At 37.9% G+C, this 26367-nt stretch overlaps 2 protein-coding genes and 1 pseudogene across 2 annotated transcripts; 2 read left to right on the forward strand and 1 right to left on the reverse strand.

The window, feature by feature from the left end:
* Window positions 1-127: 127 nt before the first annotated feature.
* LOC149045470 (RNA-splicing ligase RtcB homolog) lies at window positions 128-11019 on the reverse strand (annotated as a pseudogene).
* Window positions 10298-23519, forward strand: LOC149045471 (ATP-dependent RNA helicase DDX24-like). The gene is made up of 16 exons (XM_089208245.1): window positions 10298-11487; window positions 13531-13714; window positions 14255-14415; window positions 15079-15327; window positions 16275-16385; window positions 16734-16858; window positions 17027-17160; window positions 18244-18365; window positions 18601-18770; window positions 19262-19373; window positions 19968-20085; window positions 21203-21299; window positions 21592-21669; window positions 21938-22002; window positions 22296-22394; window positions 22823-23519. Exons 1-16 carry the CDS (start codon window positions 11290-11292, stop codon window positions 22903-22905), a joined length of 2106 nt encoding a protein of 701 aa, XP_089064371.1. The 5' UTR covers window positions 10298-11289; the 3' UTR covers window positions 22906-23519.
* A 1339-nt stretch (window positions 23520-24858) lies between these two features.
* LOC149045472 (P2X purinoceptor 7-like) lies at window positions 24859-26362 on the forward strand. The gene is made up of 4 exons (XM_089208229.1): window positions 24859-25374; window positions 25483-25525; window positions 25714-25840; window positions 25922-26362. The coding sequence occupies exons 1-4, from the start codon at window positions 25297-25299 to the stop codon at window positions 26088-26090; spliced, it is 417 nt and encodes a 138-aa protein (XP_089064355.1). The 5' UTR covers window positions 24859-25296; the 3' UTR covers window positions 26091-26362.
* The last annotated feature ends 5 nt before the right edge of the window (window positions 26363-26367 follow it).

Raw genomic sequence — 26367 nt, forward strand, 5'->3', positions numbered from 1 at the left:
AGAAACTGACTCTAACGACTCTTAGTTATCTCAGCCGGATAGGACACCTTATAAGCAAAAGAACGAGTTCGTGTCTAAGTTAGGGAATCCCGAATCGTCAACGAGCTGTCGTCTTTAGGTTAGAATCTCATTGTCTCAGAAGTTCTTGGAGATAAAATGTATCTTGAGGGATTGTTTTCTTTGTAAACCGTTGACAACACAACACAAATCTGCAACAATGGCTCGAAAAGCAAGTAACATCGAACAACAAGAGACGCTTATACTTACGAGTGTTAACGACATCAGTGACGTTTTTATAAGACTCAGGAGCCTGTTAAAAAGCAGAACAAAAATGCACACAATTAACACACATTTTCTTTTTTTAAGATTTCAACAGCTTTTGATGCAGTGCCATGGAAGCTACAGCATGAAAACGAATTTTTAAAAAAAAGGCGGCCATTTACTGATTCGTTACCTCTTCCATAACCAGTTTTGGGGAAGCCACTCTTATTGAGATTCCTTTGGATTTAAGACCATTGAGAACTTCTTGATAGTCAATATTTCGGCTGAAAGAGAATGGAAAGGACAATTAAAGCTGCATGAATGGAACTATGTTTATGACTAGGTCAAGTTGGACCAGCTGATGACTTTATTCTTAGTACTACTAACACACACCGTGACTTTGATTTTGATAATGCTCTTCCCTGAAGAAAAATGGATAGATAGATAATATATATATATAAATATCCATTTCAAAATACTTTCTGGGAAAATGGGAAAGAAAAAATCATAACAAACAAACCTATTTGCTTACACGTTTCAAACCTTATCCAACCCAAGGTTTGAAACCAGGAAATGCTGTGGTCATTTTGCATTTTTTATGTCATCATGCTTTCAAATCAAGAAACAATATTGCGTATAATATATGAACTTACCGCTCCGTGACACGTGGTACCAAACGTCTGGTTCATTCCCTTTTCCGTTCCTGTCAAAACATAACTGAAAACCAAACAAAACATGGAACAATTTGGGTCCCCATGTCTGCTCAAGATAACCAATAGTTTCGTTCCTCGTGAAAAAGTGTTTTTCATAAGGCTATATGTATAGGGATCGAAAACACCAACAATAATAGCAAATACCTACAATAATAACAATACCCTTGAACGTTACTTCCCCGAGACTACTTTTTAACTTACCTACACCTACACTACCTACCTACACCTACACTTTACCTTACCTACACGTGCCCATGGTTCCTCCAATCAGTACAGGTTAACCAGTCAACTGATAAAATAATGGACAAGACGATGAGTACATGTATCTCAACAAGAGCAAAGAAAGTTTTCATTAATTTAGAGTCGTGAAACAAAACGCTGCCTGTTGAGCCACCTGTGCCCTCAGTCGAGAAAAAGGAGCCAAGGAAGAAGCGAATAAATGAACCCGAAGACAAAAGAACGTAAAAGTAAAACAAGAAAGGTGCTTGCCCTCAAAAGGAAGTATGGTGCTCTGCGGGTTCCAATCATCGAGCGATTGAAGGGAAACGGAGGGAAGGGGAGAATGAACGTGACGAAGAATGTGATTAAAACTGGGAAAGAAATAGCCCAACACGAAAAGTGTTGGACCAGGAAAATAACCTTGGAGCGAACGACTGTAAGCACTCAAACAACGATTTCTAACTTAAAAAAGTAAAATAAAATAAACCTTAAACCTTGCGATCGAAAGGAGTAGTAAACAGTGAATAGCCGACCTGATAATCCACTGGGATAAGCGGATGATGAGGAGGAAATGCACGGGTTGATCCTTTCCTGTGTACTAAGAGAGTCTTCTGTACACCGTCCAATATCTAATCTACTTGCTAAGGTAAGTAATTAAGTAATTTCAAAAGTTAAAATAATTGTGTGTGTATATATATATATATATATATATATATATATATATATATATATAAAATCCAAAGAACTGAAGATATTGTTGTAAGAACAATAAAGAATACATGTTCTTCGATCTTTGCCATGTTGTGTAACACGTCATAGATCACTTGCATGTCTAAGTCGTCCGGGGTACTCTTGAAAATTTTTCCGAAAGCTTGTCTTGTCAAAAATGTCATCGTTGAACGGTTGACCCAAGCGTAATTCGCTGCTGCAGCCATGCCTTTGAGGTAATCTTGACCTTCTTATGAGTTAACTCTGGCACAAGCAAGCTGTAAAGGAACCAAATATATGGTTGTCAACACTTGTGTTTAAAACGAGAAACAAATCGTCGGAACCATCCAAATAAGGGGAAGAATAAACTAATCAGAACTTACGATTTCAGACCCGTTAGAGTAGAGCATTACAATTGTGATTTTTTGTCGTAATCCTTAGGAGAAGCAACCAGTTTAGACGGTTGATCATGAAAACTTTTGTCTCAGTAAGTTGCCTTGTTCTAAACCGACAAATAAGGGAAATTGGAGAAGACAAAATTTATCAGGCTAAAAACATGAATGATTTAACGTGAACTCTTATACCCTGGCTAAGTTGAGCTTGCGAATCCGATTTTCAACTTCATTGTTTTGAGAACAGTCTTAACTTCTCTGATTCCATCGCTAATGAAAACGTACTATTTCTCCACGTGCTTTTATAGGGCCGTTCGTTCAGCTGACCATTGATCGCAATGTGAAAATCGACTCAACAGATACCAATAACGGAGAAAAGAGACAACGTCAATTTATATTACACCTATCACAGCGAAACTTCCCCAAAACCATCCAACTATAATTGCACTGGGAGCAATTGCTCATGTAATGACGTATAGAGATATCATTTCTGTAGATGTGGTAAATTAATCAAGGCTCGTTATCCCTACTCTACTAAATTAGATGCCTGGATAAAAATACTTGTTGGAGCAACTGCAAACAAAGCTTAAGGGAAATTCTACTTTAGCAAGTTTCACTTAATAGATGTCATTACAAGTTTCTTTGTTCATGTAGACGACCATGACAAGTGCAATTGTCGTGGAATACTTGACAAAATACAAACTTAATGCACACACTTAAATGCACTACACTGTTAGCAAACCTGTCTGTCGTTGACTTCAATCTTGTCCCTTTTCATGGCTTTCTCCATTTCTACCAGTGCATCTGTAAAATGAAGAAATCAAGAATGCATGACTCGGGTGACAGCGATCACCTGGAAAATAATCAAGTCTTGCCTTCTGTGGAGACATAAGTTAAGTCGATAATACATTCATTTATCTATCGTAAAGAGAGGAACGGTATATAAACCATTTACCAGTGGCCACTTGATGTCCAAGTCCTCTACTGCCACTGTGGATCATCACACAAACCTTTTAAACATAAATTATATAATTATTGACAAGATCATTAGCAACCAAACTAACCCTAAACTAAAGAGTTCTAAGTGAGACCCAGTTGAAGCTGTTCGAGTTGGTAGTCGTGGTAGTTGGTAACTAAACGAGTAACAATTGATAAACACAAGAACTGAGAGATAATTCTTATGAGGTTTGAAATGTAACGAGAGAGACTAAGAAAAGATCTTTCCTACAAGCTCAAGAGAAATATCAAGCAGCTTTCCTAAAAGATCTTCAATTGCTCACATGCCTCACTCCTTGCAAGTCAGAGATCCCATGAGTGACTAAGACTTAATTGCTACTTACAATATCAATACAATATCAATCAGAAAAGAATAAAGAAAAATATCAATTTGCGGATAATTAGTTGATCCAATACTTAATTCTCTGAACTAACATCATAACAATTGTATGGTTGACAGTATGGAGAATTACAAATTTGATCTGGGAGTTTAAGGGTTAAGACTTAAGTGCCCTTTTTTCTACCTGTCCAAGATGATCAACTCCCATCTTCTTTGCAGCATAATTGTTGTAAATTTCATCCACAACCTGGATTTCTGCGTAGTGATTCCCCGCTCCAAGAGTGCCAAGCTAATCAGTGGAGAAGATAAGCCATAACAGTTATCCTTCGTCAGCTTTAGGGTTTCTAATGCTGACAAAGGGTTAACGTTCGAAACGTCAGCTTTAGGAACTCTTAACAGTGGCTAATTTACACATCAATTCAGTTCACAAATCATCTTATCCTGCTATACCCCCTAACGATACAGCACCGCAAATTCCCTAAAAACCTACCATTTTACTTAACTCAAAGCCTACTTAGAGCTTGAAGTAATCTGTACGTTTGAGAACAATTTTGGTCGAAAGTCGAAAGTGATCTGGACGCCACTGGCTACTAACACTGTACAGTCATGGATGGAAACTCGTGCCACTTTCTCGCAAGATTAGACCAGGGCGTGGAATTGCGCCTAATACAGGCGCCAATGCGACTAAATTTTTCACTTTGGCGACCAAATCCTGAAAGTTAGTCGCCAAATTGGCGACTAGAACGTTTCATCATAACCTTACCAAGTGAATTAAAAAGATTTGCAAAGATAAATCCGCGGCAAAATTCCTCGTTAAGTTTGTTTCCAAAACGTAGCACACGCATCTCGATCGATAACTAGACGCCATCTTGGATTTAGATGAGCCTGAACGTTGTATATCATCCATCCTAGTGTCCACTTTGTAGCACGTTAAAGATCTTTTCCCTAACTTAATTTTGGAGAGTCTATCTAGAACGCTGACAGCGTAAAGAAAGATTTTGTTTGTCTTTGAAAATGGCGACCAACTTTTTTTGAATTGGCTACCACTTTGAAGAATTTAGGAGCCAAGTGGCTATCAGAAAAAAAGTTAATTTCACGCCCTGCAGACGCAACTTATTCTAAAATCAGTCGCGACATGGTACTATATGTAGCCTCCCTCCCTCCCTCCCCCTCCCTAGCTCTGTAGAGTTTGCTCAATTTCGTAAAAAGATCCCACTGGTTCCTTGCCATATTTGACTTTGTTCTACTTGCTCGTTGTAATAGCGTTCCCTTTGATTACAGAGGACTTTCGATAAAAGAGCGCCTTCACAACAGGCTGCAGAGAATCAGTCATCAATTGCGCTACCCTCGTCGCGCAGTCAACGCTCGTATCACGCTCATGCTTATTTTATTCAGTAAGAGCTACAAATGAAACTTCTGTGCTTCTGTATTTACCTGCGGCAAGCCTCGTTTCTTTGCTCTTGCACTAACTTTTCCAGGGTCAGCCTGCAGCATTCGTCCGTACTCTTCACAATGCTCCTTATCCTCAGCCCAAGCATAACCTGTAATGAGAAGACAAAATTACATATAACTAAGAAGCCTTCAGATGAACATCAGTGACAACTTAAATATGACCGTCACGATTTTCAACTTCCAATTTTGTTCACCTTAATACCAGGTAACTTAATTTTAAGTTCTTTTAAAATACTTCTCTGAGATGGCACATGTACAATGTATATCTAAATTTCCCAGTGACTCTTTCTCTGTTGTCCACTTCTCACTTGCCTCTTTCCGATAAAAACTACCCATTAAGCACCCTTATTTGGAATTTCCTAACTAACCATCACCCAAATAAACTCGAAAATGAATTAAAAACATCCTCACACCTTCTATTAACTGCATGGCTTTCATAAGACACCCCCTTAAAAATACAACCTAAAAGAAAATTTAGGAAAATGGCCAACCTTCTCTTAAGGACCAATCCATCCCCATTGAGAGAGCTTCCTCGAGATCTCTGTTGGAGAAAGTGATAAGAAATATTAAAATGACTACAGAAAAAAAGTAATGGACCCAATACAGTATTAACATTTTAACTCCCATGAGTGACCAAGACAGAATTTCTCCTTACAATCTCAATTTACTATCAAGCAGACAAGTAATAAGGATAAAGAAAAATATCAAGATGGGAATCACTGGTATCAGTTGATCCAATATCAAATTCTCCAAACTATCATCATAGGGATAGTATGACAGAAAGTAAGGAAAATTACCCATGAAATCTTGAGAGTGAGAGGGTTAAGCTTGTAACTGAAGTCAGAATAAACAGCTTTGACTGACAAGTTGTACAAGAGATGAAAAACTCAGCTTACTTTGCACCCATGGGAATAACACCTTTAGAGCCAACACCAACAGGAATATGATCAAAAAGTGACTGAAATGAGAAGAAAAAAAAAAGAGGCAAATATTATGGAAATTAGAAATGTTAGCATAACTAACAAGAAACATGAAAACAAACAAACAAACAAACAAACAATAAACAAAAAACCAAAACAAACCAAAACAAACCAAAACAAACTAAAACAAAAAATAAAACAGTTCTCTTAAATGTTTAGCTGGTTTGCAAATGTTTCAGATAACTGAAGTCCTCTGTGCTTAGTACGTGAAAGATACATTGTGTAAGTACATGTACATGTAGAAATGCACCCAGCCTGAGGCAAGCTAAAGCAGGCAAAATTATGGCAGGTGAGTGCTCAGTATCCTCTAGGTGAAAATTATATCTTAGATACTTGTGGCAGAGGAGGAGTGGGGAGAGGAAGACATTTGTACCAAGGGGGTAAGTGACAGTCAAAAGGAAGAAGAGGAAATTTAACCATAATGTACTTTACCCTGTACCTTTCCATGCAAAGAAATGGCTTGTGCGTGTCATCACCATCTTGCATGACAAGTAAATATAAAATGACCAATTCAGAACAAACTCAAAGAATAGCATAAGGTATTTCACTGCTACTTTGGTCTTGCTACACTAGCTTGTAATTTTGATCAATCATTAATAAATCTGTTCATCAATTCATTTATGAAGTAGAATTTTTTTTAACTTTACCAGGAGAAACAACTGCTTCCAGAAGAGACATGTCAAAGGCCGCCATATTCCCTACAAAAAGAGAAAAAAAAGAAATAAAAGAAATAGAGTCCTGCTCAAAGGGGAGTTTCCAAATTACTTCTTTTGTGAGAGACAAGCACCTCTTCACTTTTGGCATCTTGTCTCATTAGAGTCACATAAATGCTATGACTTAGAATTCTGTTAATAATAGGAAAAATTACTCCATCTCAAGGAATTATAATTATAATTTTTAAATCAATTTTTAGCTACTTTGTCAGAGAATTGCAAAATCTCTTCCAATCAAGGGTAATTACAGCAAATAAGAACAAAGATGAGACTATGAACTATGAACATGCAACCAACTTTAAGAATGAGAGAGCAAGAATGACTTAATTTTGATTGCTTTTAGTATTTCCTCTGAATGGTTGAAGCATACTGTTACTTTTCTAGAACAACCACTGAGCAATTAGCCTAAAACTCGAGTTTTATTTTACAATCAATTGGACATTACATTTTATTTATTACAGATGTGCGAGTTGTAACTTACCAATAGCAAACCCATAGCCAGAATGAACATCTGGTAGTCCAACTGATCTCTGAGGGCGAAGTAAAAAATATGAGTAAACATTTCAGAATAGAAACAGAGATACATAGCCTTTTTTTATTACTGTTGTTTGGTGGTATTGCTTTGGCATGTTGTCAAAATTACAGATTTTTCCATTAAAAAAAAAAGATGATAAAAAAAGTTCTGCCTGGGGGTATATTGTCATTCATATAGTCCTATTGACGAGATGACAAGTTCTTTCAGAGATGACAAATCCATCTAAAGATGAATGATATTGTTTCTGAAAGTACTTTTTTCAGGACTTATTTCGCCTGGAAAAAATATGTGCATTTTCCCTGAGAAGGATATTAGGATACTGGTATTCGACTCATACAATTTCAGAATTTTCTAAAAGTATTGAGAAGGAAATAAAATTTTACCACAGAGAAAGTTCAACAAACCAAAATTCTGAAATAATGGGATAACTGGATCTAACTGGATAACTGGATGCTCTATTTGGCACCACTTTAAGTGAAATCTTTATGTGAAAATACTATGGAAACACAAACTGTATAACAAGAAACTCTTCTGTCATCTCCACTTTATACTTTCTCTACTTCCCAAGAGTACAGGGTCAGTTTGTTAAAAGCTGAGTTTAGACAACTAACAGTCAGTGTGAAATCTGATTTCATAGCTGAAAGCTTTCAAATAAAATTCAGTATGTACAATTCTTTTAGTCTGCAATTTGACGATTAGATGCTCTAAAGAAATTATAGCAAATTATTCTAAAAAGGCTTTTAAACAAAGGATTGAACACACCCTGATTAGAATTAATTTTAACTCTGGGTTAGCACTTATCATCCTTCCAACCACTGGGCCCAGGGTTGAACAAGTTTCAATTGTGTGTTTCCAGAAAATATCCATACCCCCACCACGGACGGAATTGGAAATTCCAGAGGGGTGGGGGGGTCAAAGTCCCAGGAAATTACAGAGGGGATGGGGGGTAAGAGGCGAAATTTTCGTCCAGAGGGTAGGAAGTCGATCGACTTTCTTCGTATGTCAATTGGCGCCTTTTACCTACTTTAGTGGGACGTTCTGAAGTTTAGGTTGTTAAATTACGATGCTTCTAACAGTTCTGCAGCAAAAGAAAGTTTTCTTTTATCCTTGTAGCGCTTTGGAACATAAATAACATCAAATAAAGAAGAGAATTACTTTGTTTTTCGAACGGAGCCGCCATAACTCGTTACCAGTCTCCAAAGATTACAACCAACAGGAGTGGTTACCTAGGGATTTTCCTCGGTCATAACACGTTTCGCGTTCGTAAAATTTACAAATAACTGTCTCGGTCTCGCAAAAAAAAAAAAAAACGCTGGTCTCGCCGTCTCGCAAAGTTTCGCATAAATTTACCATTCACTACCCCTTATTGACTCCAGCCATCTATTAATTTTGATCTGCACTGAGCTTAATTCCGTTGCATCATAATGTGTAGGAGACTTGACGATTTCTTTATGGCTTACTTGCTTGCGATGTTACAATGAATGATAAGTACAGTCGTACCGTAGTAGAAAACAGTTGATAGTAACATTGAGAAACATTAGGATCCAGGGCTTTGTATATATGCGCGTGGGACTGGTAACTAGCCAAGGTTTGTTTAAGCACAATCGGACGAAATTATCGACCCGCTGTTAACAAGAATCAATGCTTGTGTGAAGAAATTTTACATTAGAGGCTGGAATTTGGAAAGATGAGTTCAAAATAACTTACTGCTGACTCGGTTTTCTCTTTTGCTCTCTTATTTATGACACAATTTTCTACAAATTTACGTTGCTCAATGTGATTTCGAACGTTTCCATTTCCGGGAAGATATGAACTCAATAAATTGACCTCGCTCCCAATGTGTGGCTTCATAGCTCAGTTGGTAGAGCATCGCACCGGTATCGCGGAGGTCACGGGTTCGAATCCCGTTGAAGCCCTGATTTTTTTCAGGCTTCTTCTTTCCAATTGCTTAAATTGGAAAATTTACTGCGATGATCACATTTCACTTTCATCTACAACCGCAGTACAAATAAGAATTATTTCATATAAAACTTCACATCATTTCACTGCACGGGAAGATATGAACTCAATAAATTGACCTCGCTCCCAATGTGTGGCTTCATAGCTCAGTTGGTAGAGCATCGCACCGGTATCGCGGAGGTCACGGGTTCGAATCCCGTTGAAGCCCTGATTTTTTTCAGGCTTCTTCTTTCCAATTGCTTAAATTGGAAAATTTACTGCGATGATCACATTTCACTTTCGTTTCCATTTCAAGTGCACGCAATTTTCTCAGTACATTGTACAAACTTAACAGTTCAAAAGTGTTTTGTTGCGACTTGTACAGTTTTTTTCTCCTTTCGTGTACTGAGAATACTGTGTTAAATGTTTAAGGATAAGTGTTGTATTTAAAAATAAAGCAAACATTAAGTTTAAGCTAGTTAGCGACGTTTACCTTGCGCGTGTACGCCATCTCTCGAATATACACGCGACAAAATCACACGTCCCTCTTGTTTGTTGTTTGCTACGAGAAAAAAATATATTTCCAGGGGGTATAAGGGGTGGTAGAAAATTCTTTGGAAATTCCAGAGGGGTGAGGGGGCTACCACTGCTACCCCAAAATGGAAAATCCGAAGGGGTGGGGCGGTCCTATATGAAATTCCCTCCGTGGTGGGGGTATGGATATTTTCTGGAAACACACATTACACTAAGTTATAATTTCAACAAGAAAAAGTTATGATCATTCTTACACCAACAATTCCAGGCAAAGCTGCAACATTTGCAATCTGCTTTACACCAGGAAGGAAACCACCAATACCTGGAGAGCAATTTAATTTAACTGTATAAAAGGAATAAGACAAATGCAGCAAATACAACAGTATTATATTCCAAATGTTCAGAGTACTGTACCTTGAGTTCCAGCCCAGTTCTTCAGCTCATCAAACATTAGCTTTTCCAGCAACTCATTTAGAAGATACCTTCAACCTTTAAAGAAAAAGAAAAAGAAAAGAATAGTGTGAACTTCGGAGTCAAATAGCTGCAATGCACAGCTCAAGTCTTGTATCTGAAAGAGTGTGTAAAAATTTGTCCATGGTACTAATTGACTAGAACATTCTTGCAACAATTTACAGAAAAACGCCACAGTCTGCAACTTGGGGAAATGGAGATGGATAATGGATACAATTTGGTCAACCCTGTATTAAGTCGTCACCCACAGGAATAAGGCGTTCAATACAGTGCGAGTGCTTAAATACGGTGCCACCTAAGACAGGTTTGACTGTAGTTCGTGAATTGACTGATTGAAACAAAAAAAAAAAAAGAGGAAACAGTCCTGACATAAGAGACGTGGAGGGGGGCAGGGGGCTAGGATTTGATCATAACGTGGGCTGAAAAGGTGTGTAAGGGGGGGGGGTGAACAAAATCTAGTTGAACCAATTTTCGTCGTGACAAAACCTATTTCAAAGAAGGAAATTACTTTGACGGATATGGCGGGTGTAAGGGGATTTATTTTAGATGAACATGGCCTAATATGAACATTCTCACGTATTACATCGTAGGACGTGTATTTTGATGCGCACGCTACTCAGCTGGAGTTGGGCCTCTGATCCGATGTTTGGCTCGCGTTCACTTACCTTCATGTTTGGGACAAAGCCTTTCTTAATAAGGAACGAGTTTTTGTTCAAGCGCTCAATGAAAGAGCACTCCTCTTTGAATGTACGGTGTTCTTTCGCCATGTTAGTCCTTTCATTCACGTTTCACAACGGTTTCAGCTGATTCAGCGAAGAGAGAAAAGATCTGTCGCGGTAAATCAGCGCATGACTCCTGTTTGAATCACACGCAGTACAACTTCATATCCAGTCTTTCTCTGGCAAGTAATCCATAATGGCGGACGACGTGAGAGTGTTTTTATTAACTCTCTAGGGATAAACCAGAACTGTTGCTGTTATTCAAAAGAGCGTTTATATTCAGTTTCTCAGTTAAAGCTCTTTGCTCATTGCTCCATAATGGCAGAGAAGAATTCGAAAGGGAAGAAGCGGAAATGGGAACCAGTAGTATTGGACGATCCTTCGTTCTTTGCGGGCGAAATGGATGGATTTGTGTCCCTTGAAGTCATGGAAGATTATGATCTAAAAGAACTAACAGGAATTGGTGCAAGTGGAACAGCTCGGAAGAAGAAAATAAAAGAACGGTCGCTGCAGAAGGTGAATTACTTAAAGTGCTTAAAAACCTACCGCGTTGTCAAATTCAGAAAATAAGGTTCAAGCACGTGGTGAAATTACTTTGTATTTGACTTAAGTTTGAGTATGTACATGTAACTGAGAAATTGGGAAAAATATATTTGTATGTCAATTTTTTTGTTTATTTATTTTTTTATCATTACTCACCTTTAATTATTAAATGTAATAAATGGGAGAATTTTCAGCAAATTTTATGTGCATCATTCAATCTTAGAAAATACATGTATGTCATAAATGCATGTTTGTGCAGTCTATACTGACACAAAATTGAGGGTTGTCCATTACATTCAAATTGGGTTGAATCATTTATGTATCGACCCACCAGAAGTTATATTAAAGTTAACATGGCCACCAGGAGGACAATCAGACAGGGTTTGATGCTACTCTGGTTTAAGGATTTAATGAATGTAACCAAAGAAGTTATAATTCATAGACCCAACATTTCAACACTCCTGTCTAGTGCCTTCATCAGGGGTGATCCAAATGCTGCAACAAGAGGTCCTTTTATACCATCACTAATTAGCTGCCTTGTTTTTCTGATGAGGTGTAAATAGGCGTCAGGTCGTAAACCTACCCACACAGAAAAATAATTCACTTTCAATTCTCACCACCCTATTTGCCATAAAAAGTCTGTAGCCAAAACTTTACTCAGGAGGGCTGACTGTCTACCATCTTCACTCAATTCGAAGGCTGAGGAGAGGAAATATGTTTCAAATGTCCAAAAGGCAAACGGCCATACAAAGACTCTTCTCCATAACTACCAAAAACCAGTTACAACTAGTAGCACTCCTGATGAAAGGGAACCAGCAACTGGTTTTGCTGTTATTCCTTACATTCAGGGTGTTATGGAACCCATTAAGAGAATTTTGAATAGCCACAACATTTAAGTTGCTCAAAAACCTTCTCAGACTTCGGGGTGTATTTTTTCTAAACCTAAGGATCCTGTCACAAAAGAACAACAAACTGATGCCATTTATTCTATTTCTTGCAATGACTGTGACAACGAATACACTGGAAGACCAAACATCAGCATGGTACACATTTGAAAGAACATCAAAAAGCAGCTTTCTTTTGCAAAAAAGAAAATTCAGCTTTATTGGAGCACACATACCTAAATAACCATACAATTGGGGGGATAATTCTAAAATTATCACCACTAATCGGCGTTACCACCAGCGCCTTTGTTCGGAAGCCTGGCATATTAACTCCACCCGCGCTCCTTTAATGATGATGGCAGCTTACTTCCTGACACCTATTTACACCTTGTCAGAAAAAAAGGTAGCTAATTAGGGATGGTATAACAGGACCTTTTGTTGCAGCGTTTAGATCACCCCTGATGAAGGCACTAGATAGGAGTGTCAAAATGTTGGGTCTATTAATTGTAACTTCTGCAGTTACATTCATTAAATCTTTAAACCAGAGTAGCATCAAACCATGTCCCACCAGAAGTTAATTGGCAGTTAAGTCATCTTGTGATACCGAAAATCTGAATGAACCATCCCATGTAAAGTGGAAATGTCCTACTAAAAGTCGAATTTCATGGCACTTAATAAATAATCCTCAACCTGTTCCAAGGCAAGGTTGAAAATGTTGTTCAATCAACTCAATTCAACTCAAATGGAATGACTTGACTCCTGAGTTAGATTGGGTGTGTTTGACATCAGAAACAAAACAAACTATAGATAACTGCTAGTCGTACCTTAAATGAAAAAAAAAAACAAACAAACAAGCAAAAAGAAACAACAGTAACACTCTCCACAAGAACTACATGAAAATACATCAAGTCATCAAAATCATTTTGAGAGCAATTTGTCCTTAATTTTTCAAAGACAGCAGACTGCACTGGCCCAAAGGCTCATGCATTTTTTCAGTCTTTACACATACATGTACAATTATTTGTATTTAAGGATACAGGCTTTTTTTCGGTTTTCTCTAAAATTTTGGCTCACAGAAAAAAAAACATACAAAAGAGCTACACAGTATTCTCCTTTGATTTTATATCTTCAGGATAATCAGGAACAAACAGATACCACACCACTCACACAACTTGAAAAAAGCACAAAGAATGACCAACAGACAAAGGGAAAAAAGAAGAGGAAAAAGAAAAACAAGGCCCAAAGTAAAGCCCAGTCAGAAGAGCAAAACAGAGTAGAAATGGTCACTGACAATAGACTGGAGGAAGATCCTCCAGGTAAGAATTACTTTCTGGAATTATGGATGGGAAATGCACCAGACAAAGTACAATTTTTTACTCCTATCATTGCACATGAAATGTTCTATAAACAAGAGAATCAGGCACATTTTGTGTAGATAATATTGTGTTGGCAAAGATATAATTTTCTATAAATTATGTAATTTTACCAATAAGTTGGTTATCATTATGATTGCTATTATTTATTAATAAAGTATTCATTGATTTAGATTATGTAACCTTCATAGACATATTTCATATTCAGCTAGGTACAAATAACTCATTGCATATATTGTGGTTCAATTTTATCCTTGGTTCAAATTTTAATTCCTTTGTTTCAAACTCATTATCATACATTACAATACCCAAAAAACAAAAACAAAACGAAATAAAATTTGAACCAAGGATAAAATTGAACCACAACACACGCAACTGTAATAATATCAAATAATGATATTTCCCACCAACACTAAAGTATGAGGTTGAGATGCAGTCATATTTTATAGCTAAATCATTCATTTTGAATGAACTAAACTTTAGAGCCCATGGCAGATATGAGTGCTTGGGAAGTCCTTGGCATTCCCAAAGAAGTTCAGAGAGGACTCAGTGAACAAAGTTTTACAACACCAACCCCTATACAGACTCTCTCCCTTCCGCCTGCAATATTCCACCACAGGGACATCATTGGTGCAGCAGAAACAGTGAGTTGAATCAGAGCAGTTGGATTGGTGGAGGTCTCTTTTACTATGTGCATTGTTTGTTTACTTTGTTCCACAACTTTTTTGAATAATTATTTTTATTCTTTTGAGAGGGAGAGAGAGAGTGGAAAAAAATACTTTTTCAATATGTACATGTATTTACTATGATGTACAACTTGCTCATTTACATGCAAGAAGACTTTCCCACACATTATGGCAAACAGTTTCTGTTACTTTAGAGCTGGTCTTTGACCTGAATAAATGTCTAAGTACTAAGAGAGTATTGAATAATTACAAATATGACTTGTTAAAGCACTCTTGAGGAGGGCCGTTGAGCTGAAAGTATGTGTATGGTGTACCTCTTGAAAGAACTCAGACTGACAGACTGACAGATTGAAAGTTAAATTTTAATCTCTTAAGAAATAATTTGATAGTTCTTCCCTCCTCTATAGTTGGTTGGCAGATTTATTCTTTATGCAAAAATGTGCATTACAATAACGTTGCTGTAAGTTTCTTAGTTCTTATATCATAATGTTGGATAATGCTCTGAAATTGTCTGTTGAAGTTATGATAAAATCACTTGAGAGAAGTTTTGATTTCACGAATGGCTGGTTTTTAAGGAGGATGTTATTTAAGTGTATTAATTTTAAAATATGTTTTTTCAAGGGTTCAGGTAAAACACTAGCCTTTGGGATTCCAATTCTCACCCACATCCTTGGCCAGAAGACCAGTCAAGAAGCAGGAGAAACTACAGAAAATGCTACCAAAAATAATGCTACAGAAGCCACAGAAACTGGTAATGGAACATCCAAGCTCAAGAAATCACTCGTGGCGTTGATAATGACACCAACCAGAGAATTGGCTATACAAATAAAAAATCATCTCAAACAGGCTGCAAAACATACATCTTTAGAGGTAAACTTTATGTACTTAAATTGACAATTTAGAAGTATACATCCACAGTTAGATTCTGTTTTCCATTGTTAGAAACTCAATTATCACTTTATTTTTATTGGCATAAGTCAATTTTGTCTCGATAGCCTTTATTTAATACTATTTTTTTCAGTAGAGCAGAAGGCAAACCTATCTCTTGTTTGGAAAGTGTTTTTTTATATTAATTTTCTTTTGGAAACATAAATTTGTAGCCTCAATAAGCTAAAGCAACTTAAATTGACAATGAGTCAGTGCTGACATAAACATAAACTGTACAGGGCGTGTAGTTTTTTTTTTCCTGGTGGCCACTTGGCTCTTAAATTTTTCAAAGTGGTAGCCAGTTCGAAAAAGTTGGTCGCCATTTTTAAAGACAAACAAAAGCTATTTTTCTCCGCTGTCAGCGTTCTAGATAGACCCTCCAAAATTATGTTAGGAAAAAGATATTTTACGTGCCACAAAGTGGACACTAGGATGGATGATATACAACGTTCAAGCTCACCTGTTTTGGAAACAAACTTAACGAGGAAGTTTGCCGCGGATTTATCTTTACAAATCTTTTTAACTCATTCGCCAATTTGGCGACTAATTTTCAGGATTTGGTCACCAAAGAGAAAAATTTAATCGTATTGGCGCCTGTATTAGGCGCAATTTCACGCTTTGCTGTATTGTTTTGTGCTATCATATTCTGGGCTGAAATATTTATGTTATCTTCGCCCCTTCATCAGCAAAGTATATAAAAACCCTTTTGTTCAGAGAATTACAATCCTACCCCTGATGATGTACCATTTACCCCCTACCCTCCCCTCTCTTGCCACCCCTTCTAGTCCTGTTTCAACGTGTATCTTTTATCAGAGAAATACACAGCAAGCAAAGTCCCTCAAAATTATTTGAATCAATAAACAATTGAAACTGAAATTTATTTTTCCAAGATTGTTGCTGTGGTTGGAGGAATGGCACCTCAAAAACAACAGAGACTTTTAAACAAGTGTCCGGAGATAATAGTAGCCACCCCGGGAAGACTGTGGGATTTGATTTCCGATGTAAGTACCTCATGTATCATAAGTTGTACTGATTCACTTTCTTTTAGAGATCTGAAACAGTCGACACACACTTGTACATGTAGGTATGTTTCTCTTGAGATCGGTTGACCTGTGTAGTTTTCAGCATAAAGTTGGATTTCCAATGTCGCGTAAGTTTTTCCGTTCGTAAAACGCCGTAAAAATAATAAGCACAGCTGTAAGCATTTTCCACTGCTATGTAAACATCATTACCTGGCGTGTTTTTTTTTCTTTCTTTTTTTTTCAATAACCAACAGTCAAATTGGAGTGTAGCCTCTTTCTATCAAATGGATGATTCTAGAGATATCTGCTCGCCGCGTTTAATTTCAGGGGGAAGAGCATGTCTGCCGTTTGGAGCACTTGAGATATCTTGTAATTGACGAGGCAGACAGAATGGTGGAGCAAGGCCACTTTCAAGAATTGTCTTTAATATTGGAGCTCATTCATAGAAAGAGGTACATACCACATCTACATTTATATTAGCAATGGACTTCAATTTCCATTGAAACTTTAATTTTTTCAGGCTTCTCTTTCTGAAATGGTTTTCTTGACAGCCAACCTGTAAGCTGAGGTAAATGACTCTCTTTTTATAAAATTTTAACTTTAGTGTTTCTTTTTCGCAGTGATAATGATGAAGATGAAGGAACTGCAAAGCGAAGACATCTCCAGAAGTTTATTTTCTCTGCAACTTTAACTCTTCCAAAGTCGTTTAAGAGGAAAGGAAAAGAAAAGAAGATCACAAGTGAAGAAGGCTTTGGTAAATCACGGCATATTTGACTCAGAATAATAGAAGCTAGAGATAGCATCAACGTATTTTATCAGCTATTACTGAAGGAATGAAATGATTTAAATTATCCATCATTTAAAACCCAAAAATTTGCGGCTTTATCAAGTGTGAAAGTGAAATGTGATCATCGCAGTAAATTTTCCAATTTAAGCAATTGGAAAGAAGAAGCCTGAAAAAAAATCAGGGCTTCAACGGGATTCGAACCCGTGACCTCCGCGATACCGGTGCGATGCTCTACCAACTGAGCTATGAAGCCACACATTGGGAGCGAGGTCAATTTATTGAGTTCATATCTTCCCGTGCAGTGAAATGATGTGAAGTTTATATGAAATAATTCATATTTGTACTGCGGTTGTAGATGAAAGTGAAATGTGATCATCGCAATAAATTTTCCAATTTAAGCAATTGGAAAGAAGAAGCCTGAAAAAAAAATTAGGGCTTCAACGGGATTCGAACCCGTGACCTCCGCGATACCGGTGCGATGCTCTACCAACTGAGCTATGAAGCCACACATTGGGAGCGAGGTCAATTTATTGAGTTCATATCTTCCCGTGCAGTGAAATGATGTGAAGTTTATATGAAATAATTCATATTTGTACTGCGGTTGTAGATGAAAGTGAAATGTGATCATCGCAGTAAATTTTCCAATTTAAGCAATTGGAAAGAAGAAGCCTGAAAAAAATCAGGGCTTCAACGGGATTCGAACCCGTGACCTCCGCGATACCGGTGCGATGCTCTACCAACTGAGCTATGAAGCCACACATTGGGAGCGAGGTCAATTTATTGAGGCAATTAGAAAGAAGAAGCCTGAAAAAAATCAGGGCTTCAACGGGATTCGAACCCGTGACCTCCGCGATACCGGTGCGATGCTCTACCAACTGAGCTATGAAGCCACACATTGGGAGCGAGGTCAAGTGTGTCGAAGTGTCGAAGTTTTTATTGTGTTGTTTTTGCTTTTGTCTTTGTTATCTAACATCTTAGTTAAACATGATTAAGTTGATCGGCTTGTGTTCTTCCGTCAACAGCAATACTCTTTGCATTTTACATTTTTAGTGTCGCTGATGGACAAAGTTGGGCTGCAGAAGAACAGTTGTAAAATTATCGATGTCACTAACAAGAGAGGAACCGTAGAAACCCTGACGGAAGCAAAGATCTCATGTGCAATTGAAGAGAAGGTTTGTAATAGTTGAGCTGACAAGGAAGCGAAACACTTCAAGATCCAGGATACACTTTTTATTACTTTTTATTACTTTTTATTATTGTTTTGAGCCAAATGCATCTACATGTACACCGCACTGTCTAGGAACATGATCCACGGAGCCACAGAGGTGTACCAAGTGAAATCGAAGTGAAACATACAGTTGTTGTAAAAATCACCTCATTAAGATTTATTTTGAATTTTCTTTCTAGGACCTATATCTCTACTATTTCCTTTCCCGGTACCCAGGCCGTACTTTGGTTTTCTCCAACACCGTGGACTGTGTGAGGAGACTGGGCTCTTTGTTTAGGCTACTGGACTTTGACCCGTGGGTTCTTCACGCCAGCATGCAACAAAGGCAAAGATTAAAGAATTTAGACAGGTCGGGTGAAAACTGATTGAAATGGAAAATACAAAAAACAATGAAACAAACAAAAAGAAGAATAAAAACCAAGAAAAAAAAAACCACGAAACAAAGGAAAAAAAAACAGCAAAACAGATCAAAGCAACAATTAGGAACCTAATTTTGTAGATAACGTGCTTTTTCCTGTTGCGTCTTTCACGTTCTTTATTCTGCAACTTGCTTTGCGCAAAACACGAGGTGACACGCGTGTTATGTGGCCTTGGATCAGAATCATCATGATCTTATTACTATTTTTTTTTCATCAAAACAGTGAGTTTAGTTTACGACCTGACTGACCTATTAAACCAATCCTGATTGACAATGGAATTTCCTTTATATATAGACTATAACTGGATCGCCTTGACTGATTAAAACCCGCCCCTCTCCCCCCTCAGAGAATATTTAAAGCTGGATAGGACTTATTTTACACCAGCATGAAATTTTGGCTGATTTTTTTTCTTGCCTGTTAGATTTAAGCAAAGTGCGAGTGGCTTACTTCTGGCTACAGATGTGGCCGCGAGAGGTTTGGACATACCAGCTGTTGAGCATGTAATTCACTATCAAGTCCCGAAGGACCCTGATGTAAGTACGTGCAAGTATGTGTGTACGGTTGGTTAGCTTGTGTTGGTGGTTAGCCTGTGCCGTAGGCGGGAACGGAAGCGATTGCTTTTTGGCGGCAGTGCTTTCATTCTCTGCGAAACTCTACCTTGACAAAAGGCTTTGGGAGGCACGCTGCTTCAACCGACCATGCGTTGACCAAGGTGTGGGCTACAAGTCTCAACTGTAAGAGAAGCTCAACCAGAATGTGGATAGCAAAGTTCGAACGCAGTTGACGTCCGAATTCTTTCTCTAAATTTATGTTATTGTATCTCTTTACTTCTTTTTAAAACTTCATTTTCTAAATCCGATTTGTGTATATGTGTGAGGTTCACCTACCGAAACCAAAACAATTCATTTCAGTTAATGATTTTTGATTTAGAAAAAAAATTGACTTTGTTCTCCAAATGCAATTTATATGGAAGGATCAGTTTGTTATCGTTTATCGTCCTCAGTTGTATCTCGTTTAACAATGAACTGTTGTGTAATGATGTAACCACAATGTAACTATATAAACTTTAGTGCAACCACCTCATGTGATCCTCCGTTCCTAAATTATTTCTCTGTGTTCGTTAACAGCTTTACATTCACCGCAGTGGACGGACAGCTAGAGCAAGCAGGGAAGGTCTGAGTGTCGTTCTTGTTGGCCCAGAAGAAATGGGATCATACGAGAAAATTATGAAGACGCTTAATGGAGGTGATGTGTCTTTATTATCTCCAACGTATCTCTTTAACAGTTAAACTCTAAAAGTTTATTTGGAAATCTCTCTCAGTTTAAGGTGCCATTCGTCTAAATTTCCTTTTTAGTTAGATAAATCTTTACGCCTCAACGTTAGTATGCATATTTTCCATGCATACTGTTCTTTATATATTTCTTAAGGTGTTGACATGGAGATTTCGTCTAACAATCAAGAGCTTCTTTAGTTGGTGATCATTTCCTCTATCTCGTGGCTTTAAAGAGAACCTGCAGTTTTAAATCAAATACTGGTAAAAGGGCTAAAAATATATCAACTCAAGATATCTGGTCCTTAAAACCATACCTGTAACCTTGTTAATTTTTTTTTCCGCTTTCAAAACTGGCCTTCACGGCAAGTTCGAACTACCCGTGTTCGCCATCTTGTTAGGTACGCAAGGCATTTTGGGTTGATGACGTGTAATGGTTACTCCGTTCATTCTTACTTGGGTTATCCTACCTAATGCGTGTAAGGATAGCTTTGTTAACAGGAGAATGATTGGATACCCATTTGATAACAAGGTTAGAGGTTAAGTACCCAATATCTTGTGTTTGATACATTTATAACCTTTTAAAAAATATTTACTTGGGGGTGACAGTCGTTAGGAGAAGTTGGAGGCTGGTCACTCTTATGGATCACATGGTTAAGAAAATTTATCATGGCACGAAGATGATACCCCTCTAGATGATAAATATTTCTTTTAGCCGCAACCAATATTTTAGGAGGAAAAGGTACATCGTAATCGTCTTTAGGAGTTTACTGAGCCCGACTACAATTTAACCCTTTACACCCTTAAAAATCAGTTTGCATTTTCTCCACACCATTTTCCATGAATTTTCTATGGAACTAACAAAGAGAATTTGTTTAACACTCAAGAGTTTCTTTAGATGGTCGTTCCCTGTATTCTCGTGACCTTTATGTTTGATTCAGGAGTGATGCTGTCAGAAGAAACTAGATGCCAGTCATTAATAGGCGTTTAAGGGTTAACTTACAGTCTCTCGTGTCATTCGTTTGTTTCTTTCATTTTTTTGTTCATATTTGTTTTCTTGATTTTATTCTTTTTAAAATTTCGTGTTGCAGGAAACGAGCTAGCCTCCTTTCCAGTTGATGTGTCTTTTATGTCTTCCATTAGGAAAAGAATTTCTCTCGCCAAGCAAATTGACAAAGAAGAACACAAGTAGGTGAAGATGAAAAAAAAAAAAGAAAGAAAGGAAAAGAGAAATATGGCAATTATCTTTTGGTTAGCTCTTCGTTTTTTGTTTTGTTTGTTTGTCTTTTCGCGTAAGAAAAAGGCCCAAATTGATAATCGAGCTCGACAGCTCAGCATTTTTCGCACAAAGAATTGTTCACGCAGTTACGGATGTTCTCTCCTTCATTCTCAATTCCTTCCAACCCTCCCCCCCCCCTCCCCTCCCTTTCTCTTTGTCTAAACTCCCCCTTTAATGAAAGCCATCGAACCATATTCACAGATTTAGGCGCAAAAAGTCAAGTAATGACTGGATACTTGCCTCTGCCAAAGCCATGGACATTGAAGTTGACGAAGATTTGTATCTTTTTCGATGAGATGATTCATTCATTTACATGCACATTCTCGATCATTACGCTCCTGTGTGCTATCACGTGGTCAGGGACTAACTAGACTAGTAGCTTCAACATCAGTCTTAGGTGGTTTGGGCTTGAACGCATTTATTGTCAGAAACATTTCAACGGAACGGGCGGAACTGGTGTTCTGGAACTTTACTGCCTTGAAGGTTTGATGTCACATTTTGTTAACTGTCCTGTTCAGTTTATTTTCCTTAAAAGAGTTTATTACAGACTGGAAGATCTCGGAGATCAGGGAGAAAAGAAAGAGCGACAAGTTAAGCTGAAGCAATTGAAAGGTAATCAACCTTTAGTTAAGGCAGACAATGGTTGTACTGACAGTCCCACCAAAAATAATGGATCTTGCAGGCTGATAATATCTCAGTGCAATCAAAATGGGTTACATTTGGCTTGTAGTAGTAGGGTGGGGTGTGGATTATTGTTCCCATGGTTCTTACGTTTGAGTTCTATGTGAAAGGGAAGTATGAAAAGGTAGGTGTGGGTTAGCGTTAGCTTAGGTTGAGTCAAGTGCTCCTTTCATTTATTGGTAAAACTTTTATACAATCTATATCTGTGCTGTTTTATTTTACAGCGGAACTTACTGGTTTGCTGAAGACACCTCTGATTCCTGCTGGTTTTAGTGGAAAGTACCCGACTAAAACTGGATCCCTTATAATGCCAGGGATCAAAGGTATTAAGTGAATAGAGAAACAAGAGTATTTTGAGGGACAAAATGATGTGTTGCTAAACACATCGTTTTGTGATCTTTAGTGAAGAGTATTGTTAATGATTTAAGAGACTTAGTGTCAACTGGGCAACCTTAGAAAGAAAAAAAATAAGAAAAATAGCGGAGGAATTTAAATGAAGTCAAAATTACCTCAAGGGGACAAAAGTTTTCCACTAGTGAAATAGAAGAAAAGTTTTTAGGCTAGGCACCTTTTTTTCTTCTTTCCTTTTCTTTTCCTTTATGTTACTGTTTTGTTTGTTTGTTAGTTTGTCTTTTATCTTCTCTCGTCCTGCTGCCATCCGCTGGTTTTCTTGTCCTTTAAGTAAATGCTTTTTTCTTTTCCTCGTTATGTGCCAACTGTCTAAATGTTCGTTTTATTTTGGTATACACAGCCGAAACGAATTTGGAAGATAATGAAAAAGTGGCTGTTGAAGATGTAAGAAGAAAGAAAAGAAACAAGAAAAGCAAAACGTAACTTGCATTCTTCAAACGAGGTCGACAACTGATCGTGAAAGAAGAAGGGAGATTAAAAAACACGAAATGGAGAAAGATTCTTACTTGTAACAACTGGACTGGAAGAGAAAGAGTTCATTTGAGCAAGGTTGACTAGTCAGTGGTAGAATAAACTAAAATTTCGTCTTAAAGTCTTTGACCCCGATGCTATATGGATGCAATGTAACTTGAAGCAATGGCGTTCATATATCTTCGGGACACCACCCTTCAGACTCGCGGTATAATACGACTGGACAAAGCAACTAGTCACAGTCTGACAACACATGTCCACTTTGCGCATTTTCTTGATTTGTGATTTGAATTGATTTACAGATGTTTTGTTCTTTACTCAGTGGCCCGAATTTAAAAGTTAGGATTGTTTCAGTCACATATTGCCGTTGGTCATATGAAGATTTCAAGAATGGGTCGGAAAGGAACTGATAATGCTGTTTTAAAGGGAAATTATTTTTCACATGCTTGACAAATGTTGTCCGCAAACCTTTCGCTAGTTCATATATATAAAAAAATTTTAAAAAAATATGTAGATGTGTAGTAAGAAGGAGATTCAGTAAAAGCCGGTCTACCGCCGTTTGTTGAGCAGGGTCTCGTGTTTAGGTTTCATCTTACGCCTTTTCTGGCACATTTGCTCATTACATCATCGACAGCTACTTAAATGTACTGAGACCCCAGAATGTGAGAGAAATCGTTGGAAGGCTGTGCTAAGATTTTAATATTAAGAGGGCCAAACTACACGTAGGTGTGCATGACGTTACTTGAGGAGACGTGAAGAATAACCCTTTTCCAATAAATAAGTCATTTGCTGAGAAATCACTCTAAGACTCGTTCACACTAAAGTTGCCTTGAATCTTTGCCGTTTAGTTTATGCGTGAATGTTGTTTTGGTATCAATGCTATGAGAATATGTGTGAAATTGGGTGAAATTGGCGATTTGACGTGAGTACGCGCAGGGCTTAGTCGTATGTGAAATCTGATGACCCGATTCTACCTTGTCTCTCTCGGTCCTGATGACCGATCAACATCCCAAACTGTAAGCCAAGACTGGTATGGTTAGGTGGCTTGGTTTGCGATCTTAATTCCATTAGGACAAACTAATCCACAAAGCACCAGTTTTAACTTATGGCTCGGTCTACACTGTACGCTTTTATGAGCCGTGACGCTGTGCTGCATTGCCTTCCATCTTTACGAGCTATTTCATTTCGAACGCAATTTGCATTGTCACGGTAAAGTGAATCTTTTTGTGTTGTTTTGTTTTGTTTCTTTTGAAGGCTCTACTTCCTCCATTCTGTCGAGTGCGGGCCAGATCTCGATTCCCAGACAGATGCCGGATATTGCTAAGGTTTTTTATGACATGACTGACAAACGGCATCCGAAATGAAAAGAAAAGTGCGAAAATGAGAGGCAACTAGATCTCTACACAATTCTTCATTTTAACACTTGCACATCAAGGCGGTAAAAATCTACATTTTCTATGATAATGATTATATTTTATATTATTATATGTATTACACCATTATGCGAGCCAAATGCAGCATGGAGACAAAACAGGTTAAGTCAACCCTTAATTTAGTGGATCACGTTCTGCAGAGTCGTAATCCATCGAGCTGAATTCAATTACTTTGGCCTGCTGGTCACTGGACTTGTAATGAGCTTGCAAATGTTACAACTTGAATATAATAAAACGGTATCCAGTCACCTCGCCACCAAGCAGACTCGCCACCAGCGAACTCGCCACCAAGGAACGATCTCGCCACCAACGTACTCGCCACCAAGCGAAGTCTTCTCGCCACCAACCACCAATAAAGAGATTAGTCGAGAACAGTAGGATGTTCGGCTGATAAGTCTGTACTCATACTTTATAAACGTATGTTGTCGAAAGCACGTTCGACTGCTATCGAGTTTCATTTCATCACATTTCTTCCCATGAAGTTTCATTTTCTCTCAAGTAAGTTTTTATTCCTCGCATCGAGTTTTGCAATTTCTCCTCGCTTACGTGCAAAAGACAAACACGATACGTTTCGATGTCAATGAGTTAGGAACGGAACACATCTAACACGTCGCTGAAGGTCATAATTTAAAGGAGAACTGAAGCCAAAAATTGAGTTAATTTCTTTCGATAGCCAAAGTGACGAAATTCTCGATTTCAAGCGTTATTTGTGCTAAATGTGTCTTACCTTGGAGAAATATTTCTTTAAAGTTTGTATTTTCGCGCTGTTTCGGCTTTCAAACCGTGGGCACCAATGTTAAATCAGCGGTCTTCCAAATGAGCCTGTGACGTATGTTATGGGGATCACTTTAGAACGTGTTATCGTTCAGCTAAGTTTTAATACAAATTGCGTCTTCGTCGACCCTTCGTTATGAGCGGAATAGAACCATTTCAGTTCGAACCAGTATATCAGCCTGGAGAAGAACCACCTCAGGAAGAGAGTGTAGGACAGGAGGTAGAAGCCCACGAAGAAGACAATACTTCGAGGATGGGAAACACCGAATGGTGTTTGTGCGGTGCTTGTGCGCTTATGCCGGTGGCAAATGAATGTTAATGCTGCCAAGAACTAGAGGAGCTTAATCAAAAGTTCGACAATTCAGGTTTGTACTTATTATGTGATTATTCTCACGAGTATTTTGTTTGAAGCGACCGCTTCTTTGCTAAGAGTGACAAAAGGTGGACAATTGCAAACTCGATCTTAGTTGTAATTGCAATTACAAGGTCTGATGGATGAAATTATTGAAACAGTGAGGGAAATAAAATGTTAAGACTTTTTTCTTCTTGATAGGTGTTAGATGTATAACAGAACATCCGAAATTTGGTATTGTATGCCTGGACACGGATGTTTTGAGCACGGCATTGGTTGCAATCCACAATGCGCGGCTCAATCCAATTCCCGACCCTATCGTCAACAGGTAAACTGTCTTTTTCTTTCTTATTTTGTACGCGTAATTAAGTCAATCGCTTTTGTGACTTTATATCCTCTTGTTCTCTAGAACTTGGCGTTTGGCAGCCTACAGACAATTTACTTGGTGGGCACATGGGGTATTAGGAAAAAACCGGCGGAGAATCGTGCCAGCATGCGTCGTCACGGCCATACGTAAAACATTTCCAGAAGAGAGTGGTAATTACGTGGGGTTTCGAGAAGCAGATCTGGAACTTTGAACTTTATCCGTAATGTCCTTTAATAATGATTAGTAACATATCCTTTGCGTGTATAACACCAGAGGCTCTTCTTTCCTTATGTTACGGTTTCTTTCTAAAATTTGCGTGAAATATACAATTACTTATCGAGGATATGAATTACTAACACATTTCTGCATAGTGATTCAGTCAAAAGCCATGCAGAGCCAAACGAATGTCATCCCTACTGCAGTTATTAGTTTATCCACATTGCCAGGGATAGCTGCGTGGCCTGAATGAAATAAACCTCAAACCTAAC

Source organism: Pocillopora damicornis, chromosome 5 (genome assembly GCF_964200805.1).
Source record: "Pocillopora damicornis chromosome 5, jaPocDami1.2, whole genome shotgun sequence".
Classification (NCBI taxonomy): Eukaryota; Metazoa; Cnidaria; class Anthozoa; order Scleractinia; family Pocilloporidae; genus Pocillopora; species Pocillopora damicornis.

Bases quoted from the DNA above. Each gene is read 5' to 3' on its own strand.
- LOC149045471 (XM_089208245.1), top strand. From the start codon at position 11,290: ATGGCAGAGAAGAATTCGAAAGGGAAGAAGCGGAAATGGGAACCAGTA. The intron at 21,300-21,591 runs GTAGGTGAAGAT...CCATATTCACAG, and splicing joins ATTGACAAAGAAGAACACAA to ATTTAGGCGCAAAAAGTCAA. The intron at 22,003-22,295 runs GTAATCAACCTT...TTTATTTTACAG, and splicing joins TAAGCTGAAGCAATTGAAAG to CGGAACTTACTGGTTTGCTG.
- LOC149045472 (XM_089208229.1), top strand. From the start codon at position 25,297: ATGAGCGGAATAGAACCATTTCAGTTCGAACCAGTATATCAGCCTGGA. The intron at 25,375-25,482 runs CAGGAGGTAGAA...GAATGTTAATGC, and splicing joins CTCAGGAAGAGAGTGTAGGA to TGCCAAGAACTAGAGGAGCT. The intron at 25,841-25,921 runs GTAAACTGTCTT...CTTGTTCTCTAG, and splicing joins CCCGACCCTATCGTCAACAG to AACTTGGCGTTTGGCAGCCT.